General features: G+C 36.8%; 1 protein-coding gene across 1 annotated transcript in view; it reads left to right on the forward strand.

Annotated features, from left to right (window-relative positions):
- Positions 1–648: 648 nt before the first annotated feature.
- Positions 649–24,184, forward strand: part of LOC104515966 (dynein heavy chain 5, axonemal-like) — a gene marked incomplete at its 5' end in the record, with an annotated part of 55,575 nt that continues 32,039 nt past the window's right edge. Inside the window, 14 exons of the mRNA XM_010160144.1 lie at positions 649–852; positions 3,754–3,930; positions 4,414–4,618; positions 5,094–5,236; positions 6,001–6,135; positions 7,744–7,866; positions 9,031–9,244; positions 10,436–10,659; positions 12,152–12,347; positions 15,115–15,287; positions 18,491–18,621; positions 21,134–21,287; positions 22,054–22,321; positions 22,918–23,149. Of these exons, the coding sequence (XP_010158446.1) occupies positions 649–852; positions 3,754–3,930; positions 4,414–4,618; positions 5,094–5,236; positions 6,001–6,135; positions 7,744–7,866; positions 9,031–9,244; positions 10,436–10,659; positions 12,152–12,347; positions 15,115–15,287; positions 18,491–18,621; positions 21,134–21,287; positions 22,054–22,321; positions 22,918–23,149 (2,579 nt within the window). The remainder of the gene's footprint in view (positions 853–3,753; positions 3,931–4,413; positions 4,619–5,093; positions 5,237–6,000; positions 6,136–7,743; positions 7,867–9,030; positions 9,245–10,435; positions 10,660–12,151; positions 12,348–15,114; positions 15,288–18,490; positions 18,622–21,133; positions 21,288–22,053; positions 22,322–22,917; positions 23,150–24,184) is intronic.

A 24,184-nucleotide genomic window follows, 5' to 3' on the forward strand; every position in this document is an offset into this window, starting at 1 on the left:
CCCCCCAATGTTTTAATCAATCTTACTGAGAATATTTTGTTGGCAATATCTTCTTTGTTGAATCATGGACTGTCTAATAAGGATAAAAAATTAAAACTTTCTTCCTTCTGGCTAAGACACTGATTCCTGTGATCACAGAGAGCATCTCTTTATTACCATTTCCTGAAAGCCAATTTAATACACCTTTCTTCTGTATAATCTCAAATTAATGTTCTTTTATATGGGCTTTAAACTTTAATTTTAGGGTAGAAATAATTTGATCTTCCTGTTTATGAAATTAGAATATCATCCAGGCCCTTGCAGCATATTTAATCCCCTGTCTGCAGAATCAACAAAGCTTCACAGGTTACTATGAGATGATAGACTGCATTTTACTGTCCTTCTTTCTACAAAGTATCATATTAACAAGTTTTTCTTAATATAATTTTTAAAATGAATGTTTCAAAGTCTCATTCACTGATTTCATTTTCCAAATCAAATAGAATACCCATGGAAAATAAACCACTGCTCATGTAGACAGTGTTGCTTAACTATCCAGATGAAAATACAGTTGGCTTAATATTAGCTTTCAGATGTTAGGAGCTGAAGAAGCCTTTTGTAATGATTACTCTGTATGATTCTCAGATTTCTTATACATGGTTTTCACAGCCTGTGGCGCCACGTGGAGCAACTGGCCTTGGCATGTTAGAGGTTTCAGCACAGACAGAAGTCAAGGGACAGTACGCTGCTGTCCAAGCCCTGAGTTGGCAGGCGGTGCCCAGTGCCTCTTCCTGGGGCTGGAGGCAGTGGACACCCCCCTGGGGAAGTGTTCCCTGGGCATGGAGTTATCAGATGAAGGAGCTGTGGGAAGTGGTAAGACCAACTGTATGCCTTCAGGGAGGATAAACTGATCAGCAGGATCCTTGCAGGGACACTGGAGACTCAAGGTCCCTCACCCTGTAATGGAACGGAGAGTGAGAGACTGCATTCAAAGCTTTGGTGAACAGAAACTGTCAGGATGAGGAAGGCTGTAAACTTGTGATTTCTGGCAACAGTTGTGAGGTTTCTTTTCCACCTGCAGATCTGAAATGGCAGGTCAGGTATAATGCCCCGAGAATAGGTGAGGAACAAGAAGATACCCTAGAGGAGGCATCAGAACCCAGCCTAACCTTAACCAATTAAGAGCCAATTAAGTGTGGTTGCCATCAGAGACTCCCTCCTGTGACAATGGCACCCGTGTGTTGTGACTTGTTGCCTATGGAAGTTTGCTGCTTGTGAAAGACTAAGGGTTGCTGCAGAGGGTTGTTACCATATTTCTCTAGTAGTGTCTAGAGCCTTTCCCTTTTGGAATCATATTAAATCATATGCAGCTGGTTGTTCAATCACAGCTACTTAGCAACACTTGAAAATCATCACTAATTCATTTGAAAGGTTTCTTTGCAAGTCCAAAATGAGTTTAATGAATTTCCTAAAAATTTGGCTGCTAGTGGAGTTTTACCAATGCAAATACATGCAGTAGACACAAGTGCATTATGCATATTACTGCAAGGCTTTTTTTTTAATGTATTATTTTTTAAACCAATATGAATACTTGGGAAATTGTAGATTATGCATCTAGGACAGTGGGTCCCATGAGATTCCACTTGTGTTGTTCCTTTCTGTACTTATAGCATTGCATAGGACCTACTGATGTTGAGTTCTCACAGCTCTGCCTCCTTGCATCGGTTAATTTGCAAATAACTTCTTGAATGTTTCAGTTTAAATTGAGCTATAGATTCAGCTGCAAAGACAGCAAAACCAAAGAAAAGCATTTTATTTTTGCCTTACCAGTCATGATTTACCTCTTCACTTTAAAGTAAGTGTTGCATGAAAGTAGTTTTACTTAATGCGTAACCTTATGCTTTTAATTTATTTCTGTTGTAGCAACAGTCAAAAGTATAATATAAACATGGTGAGTTTTGTGTGGTTCCCCCCACCCCCACCCCCCTTATTTTTTTTTCCCCTGCTTTTGGATGACACAAAGCAAATTACATTCATTTCAGCCATGAAACAACCCTTCCCACCTCCCTTCCTCCCACCCCCAAAAAATTGCCTATAAAATGCAATGTATAGTTATTTATCATTTGAGCCAATAGGATTATTTGTTTTTTGTTTGATTTGGTTTGCTTCATAAATAAAATATCTTGATGGGTCTTTCAGTACACCTCTCTTTAAATCTACTTTGCAGTGCAATATACTACATATTCCAGCAGTTAGGGTAAATGTTAAATTCATGTTGTTCAGTAGATTAAATGGATGCTGAATGAAACATAGTATTTGTTGATATTTCAGAAAAGTTTTGAACAAAACCAAAATACAGATAGCTCAGGAAGTTGTAGATATTCAGACTTCCCATCCTTAGAATTTATAAACAACTAAATATAACAGCCTATTGGGATGTAATATCATGATGTAATCAACTTCCAAATTCAGTGAAATAGATCTCAAACTTATTCATATCACTGTTCTTGTCTAACATGCTGCTTAAGCAGTTTTTGCAAAATTATCAGAAGTATTTGATCTGTTACTCATCAACCTCCTCTAAAGCAGAAACATCTTGCCAACTTTTCTACTTACTCCTAATATGTTCTGAACAGCTTATGAAATTCCAGATATCTTTTTTAAGTAGTTCTGCCATTTAATCTTTAGTACCTTGTTTTCCTCCTATCTGTTTCTAGAAAGCTTTTTCATATACTTGTAATCAGTCCCAGAGTTTATTTACTTTGGCCAGTAAAAGATATGGTTTCAAAAGATGATAAAGGTAGAAACGTAGAAAACAATCACAAAAGCACAAAATAGTTGAGGTTGAAAGGAGCCTCTGGAGATCATGAGGTTGATCACGTCACTCAAAGTGGAGTCAACTAGAGTAGATTGCTCAGGACTGTATCCCGTTGAGTTTTGAGATGGATATTCCAGAAGCTTCCTGGGAAGTCTGTTCCAGTGCTTGACCACCTCACAACAACAACTACAACAAAAGTTTTTTCTTAAGTTTAAATGGAATTTATTTGATTTCAGTTTGTGCCAAATTTCCGTTTGAATTTTGGGGAAGAATCTGCAAGTATTTTTGATAATGAGTGTATTTTATGTAGGAAATAGATTCATGGGATGTAAATGAAAAGCATTTTGCCACACAGATGAGAGAAAGCTTCCAGATAACTCAAAAAAGCAGGTTACTACTTTGAGCTAAAGGCATCAAAGACCAAATCCTGTTCTATCATCTTGAGAAATAGGTACTTTTAATTAGGTGTTGCTATTCATCATTACAGATACTGAGATGCACAATAAAAACACTACACACACCAGAGACATACTCCCTAAAATCATAACTTATGTTTATGGGTTAATCTGTATCACTGCTATAAATTAACGTTGTGCAGAATACATTAAATTTGTGTTCAATACATACAATATTCTTTCTTTTCAGAGTTGTTTACATTAAACAGCCATTGTTTAAGGTATTAAAAATATTTGGAAAGAATTATTTTGGGGTTGTTGAAAACTGTAAAGTGCTTTTTATTCTTCAGTATTCATGTTTAACTTCCAGTAGAAATTATGCATACTTGGCTGAAGTTTGACTTTCTGCTAGCCAAACCCTACCCAACAGGCAGGGAACCTGAGCCCTCCCCCAGAGAAATCAACTTTCCATGCTCATGGAACCTTTTGAATTACGAGAGTTGATTTTACTGAGACTTGCATTGGGAAATCAATTTATTTTCTCACCATGCTTTGTAACAGGGGTTTTTGAAAAGGCATTCCTTCCAAGAAGCTGAAATTCTACGTCAGCTGTATTCTTCGTCATTCCCAGACTTATACCGCTTCAGCATTCAGTCTCTGCAAGGCAAGACTGAGATGTTGGAAGCTTTTGTGATTATGCAGAGCATTAATATGCTGCAAGGCCTTATTCCACCTAAGGTAAAGTAGTGTGGATTTTTTTATATGTACTTAATCTAATAGAAATAATTTGAAGTCATGTCATTATGTAGAGAAGAAATTATTTGATGACCTGGAATATAAATGAAGGATAATAAGGAACACCTTCTTTTTCTTTGGAAAAGAATAGCTAGGATGGACTGCCTTTCATAATTGGATTTGATGTTAAGCACTGACATGTAGCGTGCGTCAGACAGCAGTTTTCCTTCTTATTTTTTTTTGTGGATTCTTATCAGATTATAAACTGGAACTTAAACAGATAAAATGCTGTAATAGGTGATTAAAAAGGATATTTATAGGTGCTTTTCTATGTTTTATTGTCTATTTGATACTGATTCAGTTTGTTCATTGCTGAAGACGTCAGTAAATTTAAACGTGACTGTAGGCTTTTAACCTGATGTTACTAATGATTATCAAGTAGAATTTCCAGGCTATTAAATATAAAAATCTAATTCAATACTTCAGGAGCAAGGAGGGGAATTGACTCCAAAATACTTGGAAAGGCTATACATCTTCTCTCTTATGTGGAGTGTGGGAGCATTACTAGAAGTGGAAGACAGATGCAAAATGGAGCACTGGCTTCGAAACCATGCAACAATAAAACTTGATCTTCCCTGTGTCCCAGAAGGCAGTGAAAATACCATGTTTGATTATTATGTGGCATCTGATGGTTAGTAACTCAGCTGGGTGCTATGGGGTAAAACCTAAAAGTAATTCTAAAATTTTGTGTCTTTTAGAGAATTAATTCAGAAGTTTTTTTGTAGCTTACCTTCTTTTGTGTTTCTTAGAAAGTTTTGTTTTACAGCTACATGCTACTGGTGACATTGTAGAAAGCTTTTTCCCTGTTTCCAGTGAGAAATCAAAATGTGGATGTATTGCTACAGAAAGCTGCATGGACTTTGTGCCAATGAATTGCCAAGTGAGCAAAAATAGACAAGCCTTGTCTATGTCAAAATTTTTGTAGGAAAGAGGAATAAGCCTCTTAGATCCAACTTAAGAGATTCTATGATTATATGTTTCTATAATTTTGATCTGAATTTACAGTGGGATTACTGTATGTGAGGCACTGACAGATGAGTCAGCACAACGGAAAACAAAGCCAGCCTTGTATTTCTAAAATACTAACTTCATTTCTTTATTATTAGGTAACTGGATGCACTGGAATACACGTGTTGAAGAGTATGTATATCCCAATAACAGCACTCCAGAGTATGGCTCCATTCTTGTGCCTAATGTTGACAATGTGAGAATGGATTTCCTTATTGAAACCATTGCGAAACAGGGCAAGGTACTTTTTCTATATTTCACATCTAAAAAGGGCTAACAGTACACATGATAATGTTTTTGAATTACAAGTGAAATATTAAGTTATTGAAAAGGAAGAACTGCTTTTTTTTTTTTTTTTAAATATAAAATGGTGATTCCAGGAGCTACATTCATGCAAATATGCTTGAACTCTTCGATAGTCACTGCTTCCAGTGTTTATCTTCTCCTCACCCATGCTTTCTGTGGTGGAAATAACTGTAATTACAGCTAAGATCAGGTCAGAACAGAAGTAATTTTTTCATGTAGCTGTTGGAGAAAGTACAACACTCAAGGCAGTAGAGTGCCAGACTCTGCTGATAAGAACTCCACCCACACGGGGCAGTTACAGAGTTTATGTACCTTGAGGTTATGCAACCTGGTCTTCACCAAAACTGTGTCAGAAGCAGCATATGGAAAATAACAGCAGCAATTGATATCTTTCACATACTGAAGCTCTCAATGGTACATCCTTTTTCAAATAATCTACTCCTTTTATGAATAATCTATTCCTTTGTTAGTTAAATCATGCTGACTGTTATGACCATTAACTGCAAGTATTTTTAACTTGTGAGCCCTGCAGTAGTCTGAGATATTAACTGTTCTGCTGCCACATTTCCCTTATTGAAAATTCACTTTACATTACCTCTGTAGTTTCATTTAAGTTTAAAAGCTAAATGGGCTTGCTGAGGCTTTGCCAAGACAACCAGCTCTTGTATTTCATCTTATTTCAATGTTGTCGTTGTCTAGGCTGTCCTACTAATTGGTGAGCAAGGAACTGCAAAGACTGTTATCATCAAAGGTTTTATGTCAAAATATAACCCTGAAAGCCACATGGCTAAGAGTTTGAATTTTTCATCTGCAACTACCCCGCTAATTTTCCAGGTATAGTAGTCATTCAGTCTTTAATACAACATGAATGGATTCAGAGATTGTTTTGAGAATTTGCCAGGCGGATGCTTCTGAAAGTGTTTTAATTGAAAATGAGTGCAAAAGCAAAAAAGGACTTGCTCAAATGGATTAAGTGTCCTAACACGTGATTTAAAAAAGTTCTGTAAAAATCACATTCCTTTTAACTTCAGTAGCTATGGAGTTGCTTTTGGATTTTTACAATACCATGCATATTATTTGCTTCATCACATTTAATGTTTTTATGTCAAATATGTTCAGTTTTCACTAATTGTGTAGAGTTGTCAGTGACTTCCCTCAGTTATCACTAAAAGCCGTGAGTAAAGTAAGTGCTATCCACAACAATCTGTCATAAAAAGTGTGCTGTCTGCAATTTAAATTTCAGTAAATTGAATTACTCATTTAAAAAGTAACACATGCAGTGCAGCTGCTCTAAATAGAACTACAAATGCTTAAATCTTGAGCTGTGTTGCCTGTACAAATTTGTACTGAGTTATTTTGAATTATTTCAAGTTTCATCAAGCTTCTGGCAATATATATGGGAAATATTTTTCATGGGGTTTGGTATGCCAAGCAGAATCACTGTCTGTGCTGTAATCAGAAGTGCTGTCTATAAGCTTGATACATCATCTATCATCTGTCTTTGTAGCATAGTAGAAAATTCTAACGTTTTTGATATACAAGCATGTAATTTTTGGTCTTATTTTCCTTAGTAATTTCTTTCTATTGATTGGGCTAGAGAAACAAAAACTAGTGTTGGTACTTATAAATACTGGGTATTTATAAAAGTAGATGTCAAGTTTATTGATGATAGATGATAGTCTGTTGATGATCAAGACATCTGAAGTCGATGTGGAAGTCTAACAGCCTATCTCTGACAACAATGTAAACCAATGCAATACATGTGTTCTTAAAGCACTCTGACATTCTAAACTTGTCCAGATGCCACTTGTGTAAGAACTAGACCAGCGTACTGGAGCCTAGACACAGTGTAAGAATGCAGATATTTAGATTTGCAGAAAAGAAACTATGTGTTAAGTGAGCTTTCACTTGGTATAGAATAAATAGAAACTGGACCTTAGGAGGAATGGAGCAATAGAAAGATGATAGGAAGAAAAGTAGTGCTAAGTCTACCATTAAGAAAAGTTATTTCATCAAGTCTATTTATATATGTGAGTTTAATGACCACTGTATGCCTTTATGACGTACATTTATGTCTGCTGGAAAGGTCTTCAAGAATCACATCTTTCAGATCTGACAGATTATTAGTTTAATCTTTATTGCCAGTAACCATCACTCTTGCTGATGAATAAAATGGAAAGTTTGAAATGGTTTCAAAATTATGAAACTGTTAGACATGTTTGTATACACTAGCAATTTTTTATATCTGATACCAACCTAATGCTGTATAGCATGGAATTTCAGACATTCTGGTTGAACAATGCAATTACCTTCAACAGATATTTTGTCTAAACCTTCCTTAGTAAAATTCTGTGTAACAAAACCATCAGTATGTTTAAATGATTAAATCATGTACGAAAGCAAGGGCTCTTTGTAACTATGCTAATATTTGCTTTTTAACAGCGTACAATAGAAAGTTATGTGGACAAGCGCATGGGCACAACTTACGGGCCACCTGCAGGCAAAAAGATGACAGTCTTCATTGATGATGTGAATATGCCAGTAATAAATGAATGGGGAGATCAGGTTAGTTTGTAAAAGAGGAAAAAAGAAGGCAAAAGATATTTTCTTTCTTTCCTTGCTACACTGTAAAACTGGCTTCTCATCTCCATCAGGCAGTAAGAGGTAGAATTGATATGCAGTGCTTAATTTTAAAAGTCTTTTTAAAAAACACATCTGGTTTTATATTGCCATGAATTAATTGAAAATAAATATACTGACTACAAGAAGCAATTTGAGTACTCCTTAAAACCTGCCTGTAGAATTTTAATAATGTTTTTTACCAACATTCATTTTTAATTAAAAAAAGAAAAAAGAAAAAAACCTTTGGGGCACAAACTGTGAGAGCAAACTGGCTATGTGGACAATAATTAAAATACTGTGACTGCTGAGATCTAAGAAGTGAATTCTCTGATTTCGAAAAAATGGATATAATCATAATGTACCTTGGCAAGATTGTTTGGAATTGTATTGCTTTGGAAACCAGTGTTAGAATTTCTGGAGTAGTTGCATAATGTACTGTCTGTGGCATGTTTTCAGCTGGACAAACAGAAAAGCAGGGGGTCCATTTATGGCTAAGGAAAGGAATGTGGCATTTTTTTGTATGGAAGGAATTCTACATTTGCAGCTTGAAAATCCACGTTTGCAATTGTTACATATGAAAATTTCATCAAAACATTTGGTAGCAAATGCACCATGTGAAGATGCATCAGTTTGGGATTGATTAGAACAAACTGGAAATTTTGTGTTAAAAGAGAGAAATATTTCCAATGCAACAGCATTGGAAATCATGATGTCTTCAAGGCCAGACTGGATGTGGCTTTGAGCAACCTGGTCTAGTGCAAGGTGTCCCTGCCCATGGCAGGGGGGTTGGAACTAGATGATCTTTAAGGTCCCTTCCAACCCAAACCATTCTATGATTCTATGATTCTATGAAAGTATGAAGGATTAATTCTAAGCTAGGGATTCCTCTCTACTCCCAGGATTTTTGTCCATAGATATTACCAATAAAAAGGACAATCTAAGTATGCTTATTCCTAGCAGTGCTTTTTGCTCCTGAAGCAAATACAGGGATTTGGGGAAGAAAATATTAGTATAATCCTTATTAGATCTTTCAAGTCCATAAGTATATTTTGTATTTCATTTATTTGTGTGTAAAATTCTGTTATATACCACTTGATTATTTTACAGGTCACTAATGAGATAGTTAGGCAGCTGATGGAACAGAATGGACTGTATAACCTGGAAAAGCCTGGCGAATTTACCAACATTGTGGACATTCAATTTTTGGCAGCCATGATCCACCCTGGGGGAGGTCGCAATGACATTCCACAGAGGCTCAAGAGACAATTTTCTGTATTCAACTGTACTCTGCCATCTAATTCTTCCATTGACAAAATTTTTGGTAAAGGGAAATTATCTTTGTATCCATCCCATTTTTGAAAATGCTAGTTCTTTTTTCTTTATCTCTCTATTTTATAAACATTGTGTTTCAAATTGAGGCTTATTGCCACTGATTTTTTTACCAGTACATTTTCCTTCAGTAATCACTCCCCATCTGCAACTTCATCAGTCTGGAAATTTCTCAAGTCCAGTCTGAATCTGAGTGTGAGGAAGAATGGCATGAAGACCTTTCCTAGTTTTAGTGACAATGCTGGAGAGTTGCTAAGGGGCTACTAGTGCTAAGAATGAGTGACTATTGACTAGGCTTTCACAAGTAACAGGATCATATTGGTCTCACAGAAGAGATTGGCTACTGAAAGGCTGTGGAAGCTATTTTGGTAGACAAAAGGACATTCTTAACAGATAGTTAATTAAGATTTAATACCCAGTGAGCTGGTGGCAGAATGGGCTGTATCAAGAGAAGCCTAGCCAAAAGGTCAAGGGAGGTGATTCTCCCCCCTCTGCTCTCATGGGACCCCACCTGGAGTACTACATCCTGCTCTGGAGCCCCCAGTATAAGAAGGATATCGATCAGTTGGAGTGAGTCCAGAGGAGGCCATGAAGATGCTCAGTGGGTTTGAGCACCACTCCTGTGAAGAAAGACCGAGAGAATTGGGCTTGTTCAGCCTGGAGAAGAGAAGGCTCTGGGGAGACCTTGTAGCAACCTTCCAGTACCTGAAGGAGGCTATAAAGAAAGCTGGGGCGGGTCATCTTTTTACAAAGGGCATGTAGTGACAGGACAAGGGGTAATGGGTTTAAACTAAAAGCGGGTAGATTTAGATTGGACATCAGGAAGAAGTTCTTCCCGGAGAGGGTGGTGAGGTGCTGGAACAGGTTGCCCAGAGAAGTTGTGGATGTCCCATCCCTGGAAGTGTTCAAGGCCAGGCTGGATGAGGCTTTGAGCAACCTGTTGTAGGGGAGGGTGTCCCTGCCCATGGCAGGGGGGGTGGAACTAGATGGTCTTTAAGGTCCCTTCCAACCCAAACCATGCTATGATTCTATGAATCAAGATTTGGAGAGACTGGAAAGCCATTTCAACAAATTAGAAAAGTTTTTGGGGATTAAGAAAAGAAATAATAGGAGATCACAGCTCTTGGTGTTGGTCTAGTATGTCTTAGAAAAATCTTTTATTTGGCAATTTTTTTTTTCACAGGTGTAATTGGAGAAGGGCACTACTGTAGTGAGCGGGGATTTTCAGAAGATGTGAAGAAAACAGTAGCCAAATTAGTTCCACTGACACGCAGACTGTGGCAGATTACCAAGCTAAAAATGTTGCCTACACCAGCCAAGTTTCATTATGTCTTCAACCTTCGAGACCTCTCAAGGATTTGGCAAGGAATGCTGAACGCTACCTCAGAAGTGATCAATGAACCAAAGGTAACTGCAGCACATCAGTTGTTATAATTAGTGTGTAATTAGTGTAACAAAGAGGATGAAGAGTCTAGATCTTGGCATTTGCGTTGGCTTTAGAAAGATATAATTTCTGATTTAAAAAGTTTTTCAGCATTTTTTTGAGGCAAAGAAGTTTTAGTCCAGCTTTTACAGTGCCAGCTAAAATGAAAATTGTTTCATAACTGTAACAAAATGCACTTCTTTTGACAGAAGAGGGTTTGCTTCTATCTGCTTGTTCTATTACTGATGTGCTAGTTTGTTCGAGAGAAGTGAGCAAAGAAAATTATGAGAAGCAATGAGCTTATTTTAACCCAATGAAAATGTATACGTAATGATTAAAATAATAGTTCCCCCCTCTCCACTAGTGTCTTGAGGTTTTCAGTCACTGCCTAATATCTGTCTAACAAATGATTTCTGGCTTACGGCTTAAAAGTAAGAAGTAGGAATGAGTCATAGTGACCTTTTTTTTTCCATCCATAAACCACCTTTCTTCCAGAAAAGCGCAATACTTTATGCATCGTTTCTCTTTTAATTATTTTAAGGAAAAGTCATTTTGTATTTTGAGCACTGAATCATGAAGTTCTGGAAAATCAATGTTTATGGTAATCATGGAAAACTTGTTATACATTCAGCTTATATAATCATTTCCATGTTTAATGTACTTCCCTACTTGTTGAACTCCTGAATTCTACTACATCTAAAATTTAAATTTTAGAGTTTATTTTAATTTCTGAAAGTAAAAATAGGCAGCACGAAGATGATCATATGTATCTATATTCTCAATTAATGTCTTTTGAAGTATAACAAACAATTCCTCAAAATCTGATTGTATAAATTTATATTGGTTCTGAGATTTGACATAGTATGTGTCATTTGTACAAAGTGCTCAAACAAGTTGTCTTCAGGGAGTACTTTTTTCTGCTACTGTGTAGTGTAGTGTAGGATTAAGATCATGGCAGGTTTTCCTTCTCCATCCTGCAACTGAACCAAAGAACTTTAAAGGTGTATTGAATTTGGAGAGGGAATATTATAAACACGTATAAATTTTTTTTGTTTTCCTAACTGCTTTGGATATAGTATTGGGAGTGACACCTGTGTTTTTCATGAAATACCTTCTACATAATGACCAGTTAAAAAACTGGTTTATCAGTGCATAAACATATGTTAACAGGTATGCATATGGTTTTAGCGCTAGGGAAATAAAATCCTAATTTGGAAATATGCTCCAGTTTGGAATGCTAGATTAAGGCATCTCGCACAGTTAGTGGAATGTAAGCTTACAATGCTGTTGAGAAGAATGAGAAGCTCAAGACCTCTCCCCTGAATAAACCCCAAAATACTACTGTTTCTTTTCTAGTGTTAATATGATTGAAAGATAAATAAATAAGTAAAAACATAGCTTTTAAATTGGCACAGCTTTTTGCAAGCCTAATTTGAAATACCTTTTAAAACTTTTTTGTATTTTTTATATATATAGGTACTGATAAAATTGTGGAAGCATGAATGTAAGTGTGTTATTGCTGATCGTTTCACAAACTCAGAAGATGTAAAATGGTTTGAAACAGCTGTGGCAAAACTCATTAAGGAGCAATTTGAACAAACAAAAGCTTTGCTGGATCCCGATACTGATGCATTCTTTGTTGACTTCCTAAGGGATGCACCTAAAAGAACTGGTAAAGATGGACTCTGATAACCATGGAGATGGCAAGGGATATGATGCAGGGGAAGGGGATATGATAAAATAGATACTAATAGAAATATGTTGTAAAAATGCATAGTAAGTTTATGCATCAATGGTGGCTGCTCTGTCCAGTGACTTTGCAGGTAGCCTATGTTACTAACTGTGGCACATCTTTCTATTAATGAGATTTTTAAGTCTTAATTTATAGCCAGGTTACCTGTATAGGAAAGACTTGCTTCAATTTCCATCGATGTGGTAAACAGACAAAACTGCCAAATAGTGAGCGTGAGACTATATTCTAAAATGATTAAAGAAGTGTGGTATGAATGAGCTGAAGTGGTGGGGTTGGAGTGATAGATAAAGGATAGCACTCTAGCTTCCATTCCCTAGAATCCTGTAAAATCCAGTACTTCTTAGGAAATACCTGGTACATTATTTTGTAACAAATGAGTATTATTTCAGAATCTCCTGAAACACAGTAAAACCTCTAGAACTATCCATATAGCTTATAACAATGTTTTTATGTCTTTTAATAAGATCACTCTGTCACTGACCTTCCTAAATGACCTGGGAATATTTGTTAGGTGAGGCAAAAGAGCAGGAAACAGTTGTTTGGGTTTTGGGGAAGGTCATTATTTTAGCCCTTGGATGATTCCATCATCTGTGTTCATATCACTGTAATGATGGATAGTGGAGGCAATAAAAGGTTGGTATAAGTGGTCAAATGCCATTTAAATCTCCTCTTGGAAAAATAGGGAGTAGTCAGAAGGCAGTGACAAAAGGAGAGTAAAGGATAGGAAATATTTGATTGGAAGGAATCAGAAGTAAAAAGCAAACTGGTGTCAGAAATCAGTCACATACATCCATAAATAACTTGCTAAACTGCAGCAATGCAGAGAGGACTGAAATACAAGTCAGAATACGTACTGAGAGAGTGAAGAGTGACTTTTAATGTGAAAATTTGAATCCACACTGAAAACCATTATGTAGAACTAAAAAATAAATGCAAAAAGAAGCATGTGTTTCTCAAAATAACTTGCTTCCTGGTGACGGTTTAAATGTACCTGCCCTTTAATGTGCCTTTTATGATTAAACTTTGTCTAAACACAAAGTAGGAAGCTCTCATTTAGAAAGGGTATGTTTTGTCCTCAATATGTTTGTCAGAGCCCTGAGAACCCCTTCCTACTTTGGCTTTAAGTGAAAAGAATAACAAGTGTAATTTAATTTTAATTGTCCCTTTAATGGAATTTAATCTTACCCATTGTGGTGGAAGTGTGAGAACAGGAACTGTATTTCTGAGCTCTTAAGTATATTAAAAAATAAGTCTGACATCAATTAAAAAAACCCCTATGTTCAGTGTTCAGGTTAGTGATACATCATCATATATTCTCTGTATCTCTGGGTTTTACAGTTGCAACACGTTTGTCCCTGAGATAAATACATGAAGGCTTGTGATAAAGTAGCTCAAACATCAACAACATTCAGGTCTTAACTTCACTGAAACTGTTGGTGGTGATAGTGTTCTTGAGACCTGCAGACTGTTAGAAGAGCAGTTAGAAGTCCTGCATTAGAAGGAATATTGCTGGCAGGTCGAGGGAGGTGATCCTTCCCCTTCAGCCCTGGTGAGGTCACAGCACCTGGAGTGCTGTGTCCAGGTCTGGGCTTCCCAGAACAAGAAAGACGTGGACATACTGGACAGAGTTCCGTGAAGGGCCACAAAGATGACTGAAGGACTCTCCTATGAGGAAAGACTGAGAGGGCTGGGACTGTTTAGCTGGGAGAGGAGAAGGCTCAGGGACATCTCCTCAATATATATAAATACCTGAAGAGAGGGTACGAAGAGGAGGGAGCCAGCATCTTTTCAGTGGTGTCCAGTGACAGGCCTGGAGCCAATGGGCATAAACTGAAATACAGGAGGTTCCATATGAACGTCAGGAAACACTTTTTTACTGAGGGTGACTGAGTGCTGGCACAGGTTGCCCAGGGAGGTTGTGGAGTCTCCTCTTGGAGATGCTCATAAGACATCTGTTGATGGTCTTGGGAAACTGGCTCAAGGTAGCCCTGCTTGAGCAGCAGGGTTGGACTAGATGATGTCCAGATGTCCCTGTTGACCTCAACCTTTCTGTGATTTTATTTGCTGTGAGTAACGATTCTTATTAATGAAGGTGTCTCACCTTTAAACATGGTTAATGCTTATGAATGGAAAGATGACACAGCAGCACCATTTCCTCCTTTACTTTGAGTGGGGAAGAGCTGACAATTCCTGGTGGCTTTCAGATCACCTGATGAAACAAATATATGCCTTTTCATAGTGATTTTTTTTGGTGGTACTTACTAATTTTTGTAGTAATATTTTCTAACTAGTGCAATGACTTAATCAACTTAGAATGTTTTTCCTTTACAAAAAAGATTATATGCAATTTTAAACTGTAATATTTATTTATCTTCATTCTCTAGTGCTACTTTTGCTTATAGCATCTAAGTTCTTTTCAGTTTTTCATCATTCAAGTTTCACATGTAGAGAAAGAAGACTCCTTAGCCTTTACTGTTTTTGTCTTTAGGAATTAAGCAGCTGAACTTACCATTACTTGTAAGCAGGGTATAGGCAGCACTGTCATATATACAACTAGTATGTAATATTGTGTATAATAAACCTGGTTCTGTGTTGTTAAAGAGACTTCTAATTACTGTCACTCCCACACTGATCCTTTGTCAATTATTTAGACTGCTAAGGTTTTGTTACTTGCTTTTTGTTCTAGGTGAAAAATCAGAGGAAGTTAATTTAGATATTCCCAAAATCTATGAGCCAATTTACTCCTTTCATCAGCTACGGAATCGTTTAAATATGTTTTTACAAACATACAATGAGAATGTCCGTGGTACTGGAATGGACATGGTTTTCTTTGAGGATGCTATGGTCCATTTAGTCAAGGTACAGTCTTACTGGATTGCCTATTGTTGTTTGCCTGTCATCAGCGCCTGTGAGTGGAGGTATGCATGAATTCAAGACCTGGACAGGCTGGAGAGGTGGGCCACTGCCAACCTCATGGAGTTCAACAAGGCCAAGTGCAAGGTCCTGCGCCTGGGTTGGGGCAATCCCAAGCATAAGTGGAGAGTGGATAGAGAGGAGCCCTGAGGAGAAGGACTTGGGGGTACTGGTGGATGAAAAGCTGAATGTGAGCCGGCAGTGTGCGCTGGCAGCCCAAAAGGCCAACCGTATCCCGGGCTGTATCCAGAGAAGAGTGGCCAGCAGGTCGAGGGAGGGGATTCTCATCCTTAAAGGGATCTTTAAGGTCCCTTCCAATGCAAACCATTCTATGATTCTATGAAAATACTTCTTGGGTTGAAGCAAATAATTTATTGCTGGCAAATATTTGTCTGTCACTCTGTGACTAGCTATCAAAACTCAACATTTCTGAAAATGCCCTGGATAGAACTATTCTTTTATATCTAACTTTTATGTCTGGTGGGATCATGGTCCTAACTATTCTAACTTTATTCCAGCCTTGCTTCTTTTTAATTCTTCTGAGAGCCCTTTCTCTCTTTGGTATGAGTTAAATTGAAATTCAGGTTAGGACATAATTGATTGCTTATCAAGGAGTAGGCACAGCAGAGTAGGAATAAATGTAGTCCAAACTTTCTTTGTACTTCCACAGTATGCTCACTTCTTTTACAATTCCTTTGAATATGGATTGGAGCTGACCATATTTTTTAGCACAGCACAGCTTGATAGGATTTTCCACACAGAATAGACTTCATACAAATGAGAAGTTTTTGTCTTTTTAAAAATAAAACCCCTATTGTTTCTCAGTTGCACAGTGAGGTTATCTATATTTCTTACCATAAATTACAAGGAACTGAATATTGGATTATACCATCCTAACAAATCATAGAACCATAGAATGGTTTGGGTTGGAAGGGACCTTAAAGATCATCCAGTTCCAACCCCCCTGCCATGGGCAGGGACACCTTCCACTAGACCAGGTTGCTCAAAGCCTCATCCAGCCTGGCCTTGAACACTTCCAGGGATGGGGCATCCACAGCTTCTCTGGGCAACCTGTTCCAGCACCTCAGAACCTCCTCTGGGAATAATTTCTTCCTTATATCTCATATGTAATATAAATCTGCCCTCTTTCAGTTTAAACCCATTACTCCTTGTCCTATCAATACCTGCCTTTTGTAAAAATGCCTCTCCACCTATAATAGCATAAATATCAAAACAATTTAATCATAGTTGACAAACATATTGCATCTGCAATTTTCAAAATTTTGGGGTGGATTCTTTTAATTTCACAAAATTAGTCCCTTTCTTTTAAGGTCTACCTTGCAAAATGGATAATGTTGTGCTATGGATTTATTGAGGAAAATTTTAAAAATATCATCACACTCACTAACAAATTGCTGGTTTATTCCTAGGAAAATTCAGATCAGGCCAAAGAAAATGTTTGGTTTGGTTTTGTTGTTGGCTATTTTTTTTTTTTCTTCCACTGAAGAGGCACCTGTTGTCAGGAATCTCTTCTTTGGGTAGCTAGATGATAGATACCTGAAATGTTATCTTAACATCCACTAGGATAAAATGAATATATAGTATTTCTCTGATCCCATAGTCTTGAAAGCAGAATTTAGAGACTTGAGACAACTTCTTAGAGAAAGCTAGGTAAGCACCATTAAAGTAATGCTTAATCTGAGATGACATAGCATGACTGGAATGAGTTAAAGCTGAGGAATATCTTAAACAAAGAACAAAGCTTCCAATTTATACCTTGTGTGCTAATGCCTGGAAAAGATCTAGTAGCTGTAACTGAAGTGCTCAGCAATATTCTGATGGTGATGTGCAAAGCTATGCTTCTTTCTCTGGTGAAATACTAAGTAGGCTTACAGTAAGCCATCATACTTGATTTGGTCTTTGCTTTATAAAATATTAACCTATGAAATGCATTGTACTCAAATGTATAGGTTTGAAATGGTAGGAGATTCACATGACTAATTTGAATATCTTGGAAAAGAAGTGTGTTAGGGGAAAGGCAAGTAAGTTGTCCTAGGCTGCTTATTGGCATGGTAGAATTCTAGGGGCATCAGAGTTAATAGAGAACAGGAGCCAATAGTCTGTGTCTTTGCTTGTACAGAGGAGACCACCTGCTAATGAGCTGGTTTGTATTACCATGCCTTTGAGAGGCAAGTGATTCCATGCTCTTCTGGAAATTAGTGTAGGCTCTTGTGTGTGCTGTGAATATCTGTCCATGCAACAGATAGGGTGTGCAGCAAGTTTGTCTCCTGTGATTAAAGGCGTATTTTCTCAGCATCAGTTAACATCATCTACCTGTTTCCAGATTTCTTGGCATTGTTTTTTGGTTGTGGACAGTGGAACAGGTGCTGCATGCAGTTCACAGTTTGTGCTGAAAGTGTTTTTGCTCTGAATTGCAAAGGGTCTGTTTCTTTACATTGCACTGTCCTCATTTGAAGGGAGACATGGAATAGTAGGCAACTACTGTTTTTTGCTTTAAAAGATAAATAATAAAATGGGAAAGAAACAGAGATCAGTGTGGTTGATGTTCCACTGTGACCAAATATTCATACTGATACTGCATATTTTTATGGTCAAGTAAACTAGAAGCTTAAGAAATTTTATTACAAAACCAGTATTATTACCTGCTGCAGAGAACACTGAACGCTGTCCTGAATTTAACATGCTGGGACAACTTGTCTTCCTAGTCACAATGAAGGGGCCTGGAGAGATGAGTCTTATTAAAATTGTCCAGAGAGTAGGGTATTGGGGAAATTATTATTTCCTTTGCAATTTTAATATTGAGTCATGCTATGATCACACATCACTAACAAATCACAGTTGAGATTTACCTGTGCTTTGTGGAAGTGTGTGATGCAATTCTACTAATAGCTGAATGTTCACAGTGATAGAATCTAGTGGTTGCTCATCTGTTCAAAGGTTTACAGAAAATACTGTGAAGTGCATGTGTCCAGAGAATATATGAATAGCAGTTTAGAATCCATTAGTTTAATCTTAAAATTTTCATTTGTTCTGCATTTTTAATATAACTTTATTACTACAGTAGTATAGGATTTTTGGGTGTGTAATTCTTACACACTGTAGTAGTAAATAACTGTGATTTTCCACAGATTTCTCGGGTGATTCGCACTCCTTGTGGAAATGCTCTTTTAGTTGGAGTTGGTGGCTCAGGAAAACAGAGCTTGACAAGACTGGCATCTTTCATAGCTGGCTATGATATGTTCCAGATAATGTTAACAAGGTGAGCATTAATTAAAATTTACGTAAATAAGTACTTTGTGTTTGAACTCTTCCTATAAATAAAACTGGATCCCAGTTACTGCAGTGGGAGAAATAACAAGATTGACATAGACTGAGCACTGTTGCCTAGAGTGGAGACATGAAAATCCTTTGAGGCTTATTAAATTTGCTTGATTTTCTACAATAAGTGTGAGCTTTTATCATCTTCGGAGTAGTAAACTGTTGTGTGTGTTTCACAGGATGAGAAGCGATATTGGCAGTGTCTTACTCTGTGTCTTTACACAGTACACTTAACTGTACTGAAAATATTTGTAAGTGGTATCTACCCATAATACCTTTATGAACTTATCCTGTAATATTTGAAATGATTGTGTGAGAAGGTGGAATCCTCATCTGTTCCCATTAATTTGGTAGATCTTATGTATATGTCCATGTTTTGACAATCTTTTACAAGTATTATTGCTTTATTCATATTGTTCAACCCTATGTGGTTTCTTTTGGAATAACTCACAAAAGACACAAAAAATAAATTATAAATCCTTCTCTGAATGTTTTAGAATGAATGCCTTCCATGGTGTCTGTTGGACAGGTCAATGATCAGGAAATACATTCAGCACTCAATAAGATGTCATTGCAGAGAAGCTAAATTATTTTGATTCTTTTGCAACTGTATTGGCTGCAGAAGAAATTGTAGATTCAGATGTGGGAATGCCTCTTGGTGAGGATCTCATGAGAGGATCCATCAGAAATAGGAATGACTTTAGGAGAGATTATAGTACATTTGACAAAACAAGCAGTAACAAATTGATGAATATCGTTCTGAAAGAATTATGAAGCCACTAGAGCGAGAAATATTAAGAAAGTGGTGTGTCGCTTCCCACTTAAAGTTGCATTGGCACCTGAGGATCATAAGAAGGCCTATATACAGCTGAGTGCAACAGATGAATTAATGAAACTATCATGAAGCATAGACCAAGTGAATATTTAAATAAACATGATTTTAGGAAAGACTCATCAAAGATTCTGAGAAAACATAATCCTACCTTACAAACCCCTTGGAGTTCTCCAAGAGGATCAACAAGCAAGTGTAGAAGTGTGATCAGAGTATAAAGTTAACCTCTGTGCTTTTCTAACCTTGTTTATCGAAAACACATCTAATAATTTGTGCCAAAATAGCTCTGCAAAAAATTTTAAATCCTACTTGGATAGAATAATTTTGCCTATGTTAATCCAAAATTTCCTGTTCTGTGAGTTCTTGAAAATTATAATTGGTGGATTTTAAATGGTTTCCTTTAATTCAGCAAGGTAGGTGATAGTCATATTGCTAACTCAATGTATATAACTTAAAGATTTTTTTTTTTTCCAGGTCAGTATTTTTGTCTAATTTTCAATAATTAACTGAATAATCTTTCCAATCATTATTTCCCCTTGCAGCTGAAACAAAAGCACATAGAATATTTGTCTTCCCTCTGTCCATTTCTAATTTTATTGGTGTCTTTACTTTTGAAGTGTTTCATTTATAAACACAGGTATTGAACATTATCTTGATGATTATGATAACGTTACTGAAACACAAAAGTTATCTTCTTAATCATGAAGAAAAAAAAATCAAAATCCAGATGCATTTATTTCCTGAGTTCCTCCCTAATAATGAGGAACTATTGTACAATATCTGATTTTTGAGGTCATATATGAGGTCATTATGATTATATAAGACACCCTTAATAAGGTTGTATGCAACCACTTCTCTGTTTCAGTTCTCAGTGGACATCCTAGAAACTTCAGCTTTTATTGCACTCCTTTATCCAGGCAGAAAGATCATTCCATTGTAACCTTGTGTATTAGGTTTTCCTGGCAAGGTTTTGGTAGCGAGGAAGCTACAGGAATGGCATCTGTGAGAAGACGCTAGAGGCTTACCTCATGTCCAGGAGACCCAATGACAGATGGCTCCAAGACAGACCTGCCGCTGGCCAAGGCTGATCCCATCAGCAGTAGTGGTAGTGCCTCTGTGATAACGTATTTAAGAAGGAGAAAAAAACTGCTTTGCAACAGCAGCCAGAGAGATAAGTGAGAATACATGAGAGAAAGAACTATGCAGACACCAAGGTCAACCCACCATACCTTGTCTAATAATTTTTATGCATTTTAGTCTCTTAGTATGCTGCTGCTCTCCTTCCTTTTTGTAAAACTGAGTGCCACTATTGCTGATGAATTTCACCAGAAGGGCCAAGTAGTTTTTTGGGTTTTAATTAGTCAATAAAATCTAAAGTGTCTTATTGCACACAGCACATGACAAAATCCTGTGAGACAACACCTGTCCCTCTTTTCACTTCTTCTAGCAAAAGAGAAGTAAATAGCATAAGACTTCAGGTTCGAGGGTTACTTTGTTGTTGCTTCTGCCTTAAATTCCAAGAGATTGTTTCTTACTTAAATTTTTTTGTTCTTTTTCATTTAACTGGAAGGACTTTATAAGAGGAATGAATATTAGCACAACTATCTTTTTTTTTTGGTAGATCATACAACACTTCAAACTTGATGGAAGATCTGAAACTCTTGTACCGTACAGCAGGATTGCAAGGCAAAGGCATCTGTTTTCTTTTTACAGACAATGAGATCAAAGATGAGTCTTTCTTGGAATACCTAAACAATGTTTTATCATCAGGAGAAGTAAGATCCATTCTTATGATAGTTTTCCTGCTTTTTAAATTTTATAATTCTGAAATACAATGACCAAATATATTTGAACATTCTTTTGTATTTCAAGGGACACAGTTACAGAAACCAAAACACAAGTGATTTATATCATTACAGTACCATAAAAATGAAACAATCCACTATGCTAGGTTAGAGTGAGACAAAACTATTGTAAAATTAAGAATGAGCATCATGATTCCATACAGAGAAATTGCCTAAGTCAGACCCTTTTATATGTGTTGAGAATCTATCAGGGACATGACAACAGCTTAAAAAAGATGGAGACTTGGGCAACATCACTGAAGTTTAACAACAGGATCTGTTTAATTAAATATCTTACTAACATAGGAATAGTTTTGTATGGTAAATATATGCGCTCAAAATAGATAGGATGGCTTTTACTGTATTTGTTTAGTTATTTATTATTTCAGGGACGTGTTGCCGAGTAATTTCTACTGATTACCAGAATATTAAGAGAAGAAAGCAAAGCCGTTGTGCATGGATTCTTTGTTTTTCACATGGAAGAAAGCAAGTTTTATAAAAAATTAGATTTCCGTTGTGTTTGCCGGAATCACTTCAGTGAAAGTTCTGGGATAAGGGAGTGGGGCAGGTCCTAAAAACTTCAGTGTCTGAAATATATGTCCCTTCCTGAAATGCTCTGTATTAGGTGACCCTTATGCTATATACTCTATTCTGGATCTTCTCATAAAGCGTGAAAAAATCTTCCTTTTTCTCAAAGGTGTCAAACTTATTTGCACGTGAAGAAGTAGATGAGATCGTTAGTGACCTCATACCTACCTTCAAAAAGGAACACCCACGTAGACCTCCAACCACTGAAGTTCTGTATGACTACTTCATGACCAGAGTCCGTCAGAATCTTCATGTGGTTATTTGCTTTTCACCAGTAGGTGAAAAATTCCGAAATAGGGCCCTGAAGTTCCCTGCTCTCATTTCTGGATGCACCATAGATTGGTTCAGCCGATGGCCTAAGGATGCTCTAGTGGCAGGTAGGTGTAGGTTTTACCTTTGCAGATATTTCTCTGATTAGTGGTAATGAAGTTGTTTTAATTGCTTTGAATTTTGCCAGCACACTGGCAGAGGAAACTTACTTGGTTCTAAAATTTGATATAGGTGTTTTCCTCTTTAGAGCTGGCTGTATTAAAACATTGAAATATTTCTAAGAGAAGAAATACTTTGAACAGTTTGAAGAAAAATTCCCCTTGGATGGTGGCTTAAAGGCATTAGTAAAGAAGAGAAAATACTACTAGAGAAAGATTATTACTGACGGTGTCCGTGATCAAGCATACAGAGGAAGGCTGCCGTTACCCAATCCCTGGTAGCTAGCATTCAGACAGGTTCAGAGAGAAAAAGCAGTTGCATACTTTGGAGGTGAAAGAATATCAGATCCTTGGCAATTCTTTTTACTGAGAAGTGTGGAATAATGTTAAGGATCTGATGGTGGAGAGTAAAGGTGACTGGGGTTTCAGAAGCTGGGTGAAAACTGACATAGTACATGCTGACATGTTTTATAATGCCTTGTTTATGAGCTAAGGGGTTTTCCTGAATATTTACTCGTATTTATTTTTTTTCTTTCTTTCCTAAGTATCTGAACATTTCCTGTCCTCATTTACTATGGACTGCACTACTGACACAAAGAAGGAAGTTGTGCAGTGTATGGGCTCATTCCAGGATGGAGTGGCAGAGAAGTGTTCTGATTACTTTCAAAGATACAGGCGTTCTACACATGTGACTCCCAAATCCTACCTGTCCTTTATTCAGGGATATAAAACCACATACAAAGAAAAACATGCTGAAGTGCAGATATTAGCAAACAGGTAAACTGCCCAGTTTACTACTGCCTCTCTGTAGTTTTCTTCTCCAGATTGGTATATTCTGACACACTTTGTTTCAATGCATGGCTTGTCTCTGCACAGCAAATGGATTTTTTTTTTTTTTTTTGGTAATTTCGTAAAACTGTGTGAAGGTGTAACTTGATTAAATGCTGTAGTTGCTTTTGGCATATGTTAAAGACTGTATATTTTTGGAGAGGAAAAAAGGTAGTGATACATGAAAAATCAGGGTGGTGGGGAAAAAAGGTGAATATAAATTATTCATATGTATTTTTAATGAATAAAAGAAAACACCTTCATGTAATTTCATCATACATGAATTTAATTTACCAGAGAACAACTTCTGTTTTCTTGCTAAACAGCTGTATCCTCCTGATATTAACATGTAAGAAATACCCTCGGTGTTTTTGGTTTTGTGATCATAGAGCCTAATTTAGGCTGCTGAGCCTTTTACTGAGCCACTTTTATTGAAGTGGTTTTGACAATTCATTCTCCTTTTCAGATACCTTATTAAACTAATGAAGTCTATTTGAAGATTTAACTTCATCTCAGAAATACTCAAATAGAATGTAAAATTAACCTTTAGTATATCATTGATATCACCTCTAAGAAAAACTGTCTTCTCAATTTTTAAAGATTGACACAAAGAGCAGGAAGCCTTTAAGAAAGACTCAAACTGGTTTATTTCAGTTTTAAACATTCTTTGGCTTCAAAGCCAAATTGAGTTGGAAATCTATAGTTATGTTATGGGTGAAGACTTGTAAATCAGAGAGGTCTAGTCCTGTTTTCTACCTCCTGATGCCTCAGATGTACCAGATTAGTTCATGCATGTCAATTTGTTTCACTTAACCTTAGTTGCATTGTCTGAACTGCTTTGGCAGGTGTTTCTCTTCTGCTGTATTTATTTAGCTGTCCAAGCACTGCTTAGCCTTTGTAATAGAAGCTTCTGTAGAGGCACTTAAACTTGTCTGAAAAGTCCGAAGTGAGGGCTTTTTCAGTAGACAAAAAGCACTGCTGAAG

The sequence above is a fragment of the Eurypyga helias genome, unplaced genomic scaffold, assembly GCF_000690775.1.
Source record: "Eurypyga helias isolate BGI_N326 unplaced genomic scaffold, ASM69077v1 scaffold5301, whole genome shotgun sequence".
NCBI lineage: Eukaryota > Metazoa > Chordata > Aves > Eurypygiformes > Eurypygidae > Eurypyga > Eurypyga helias.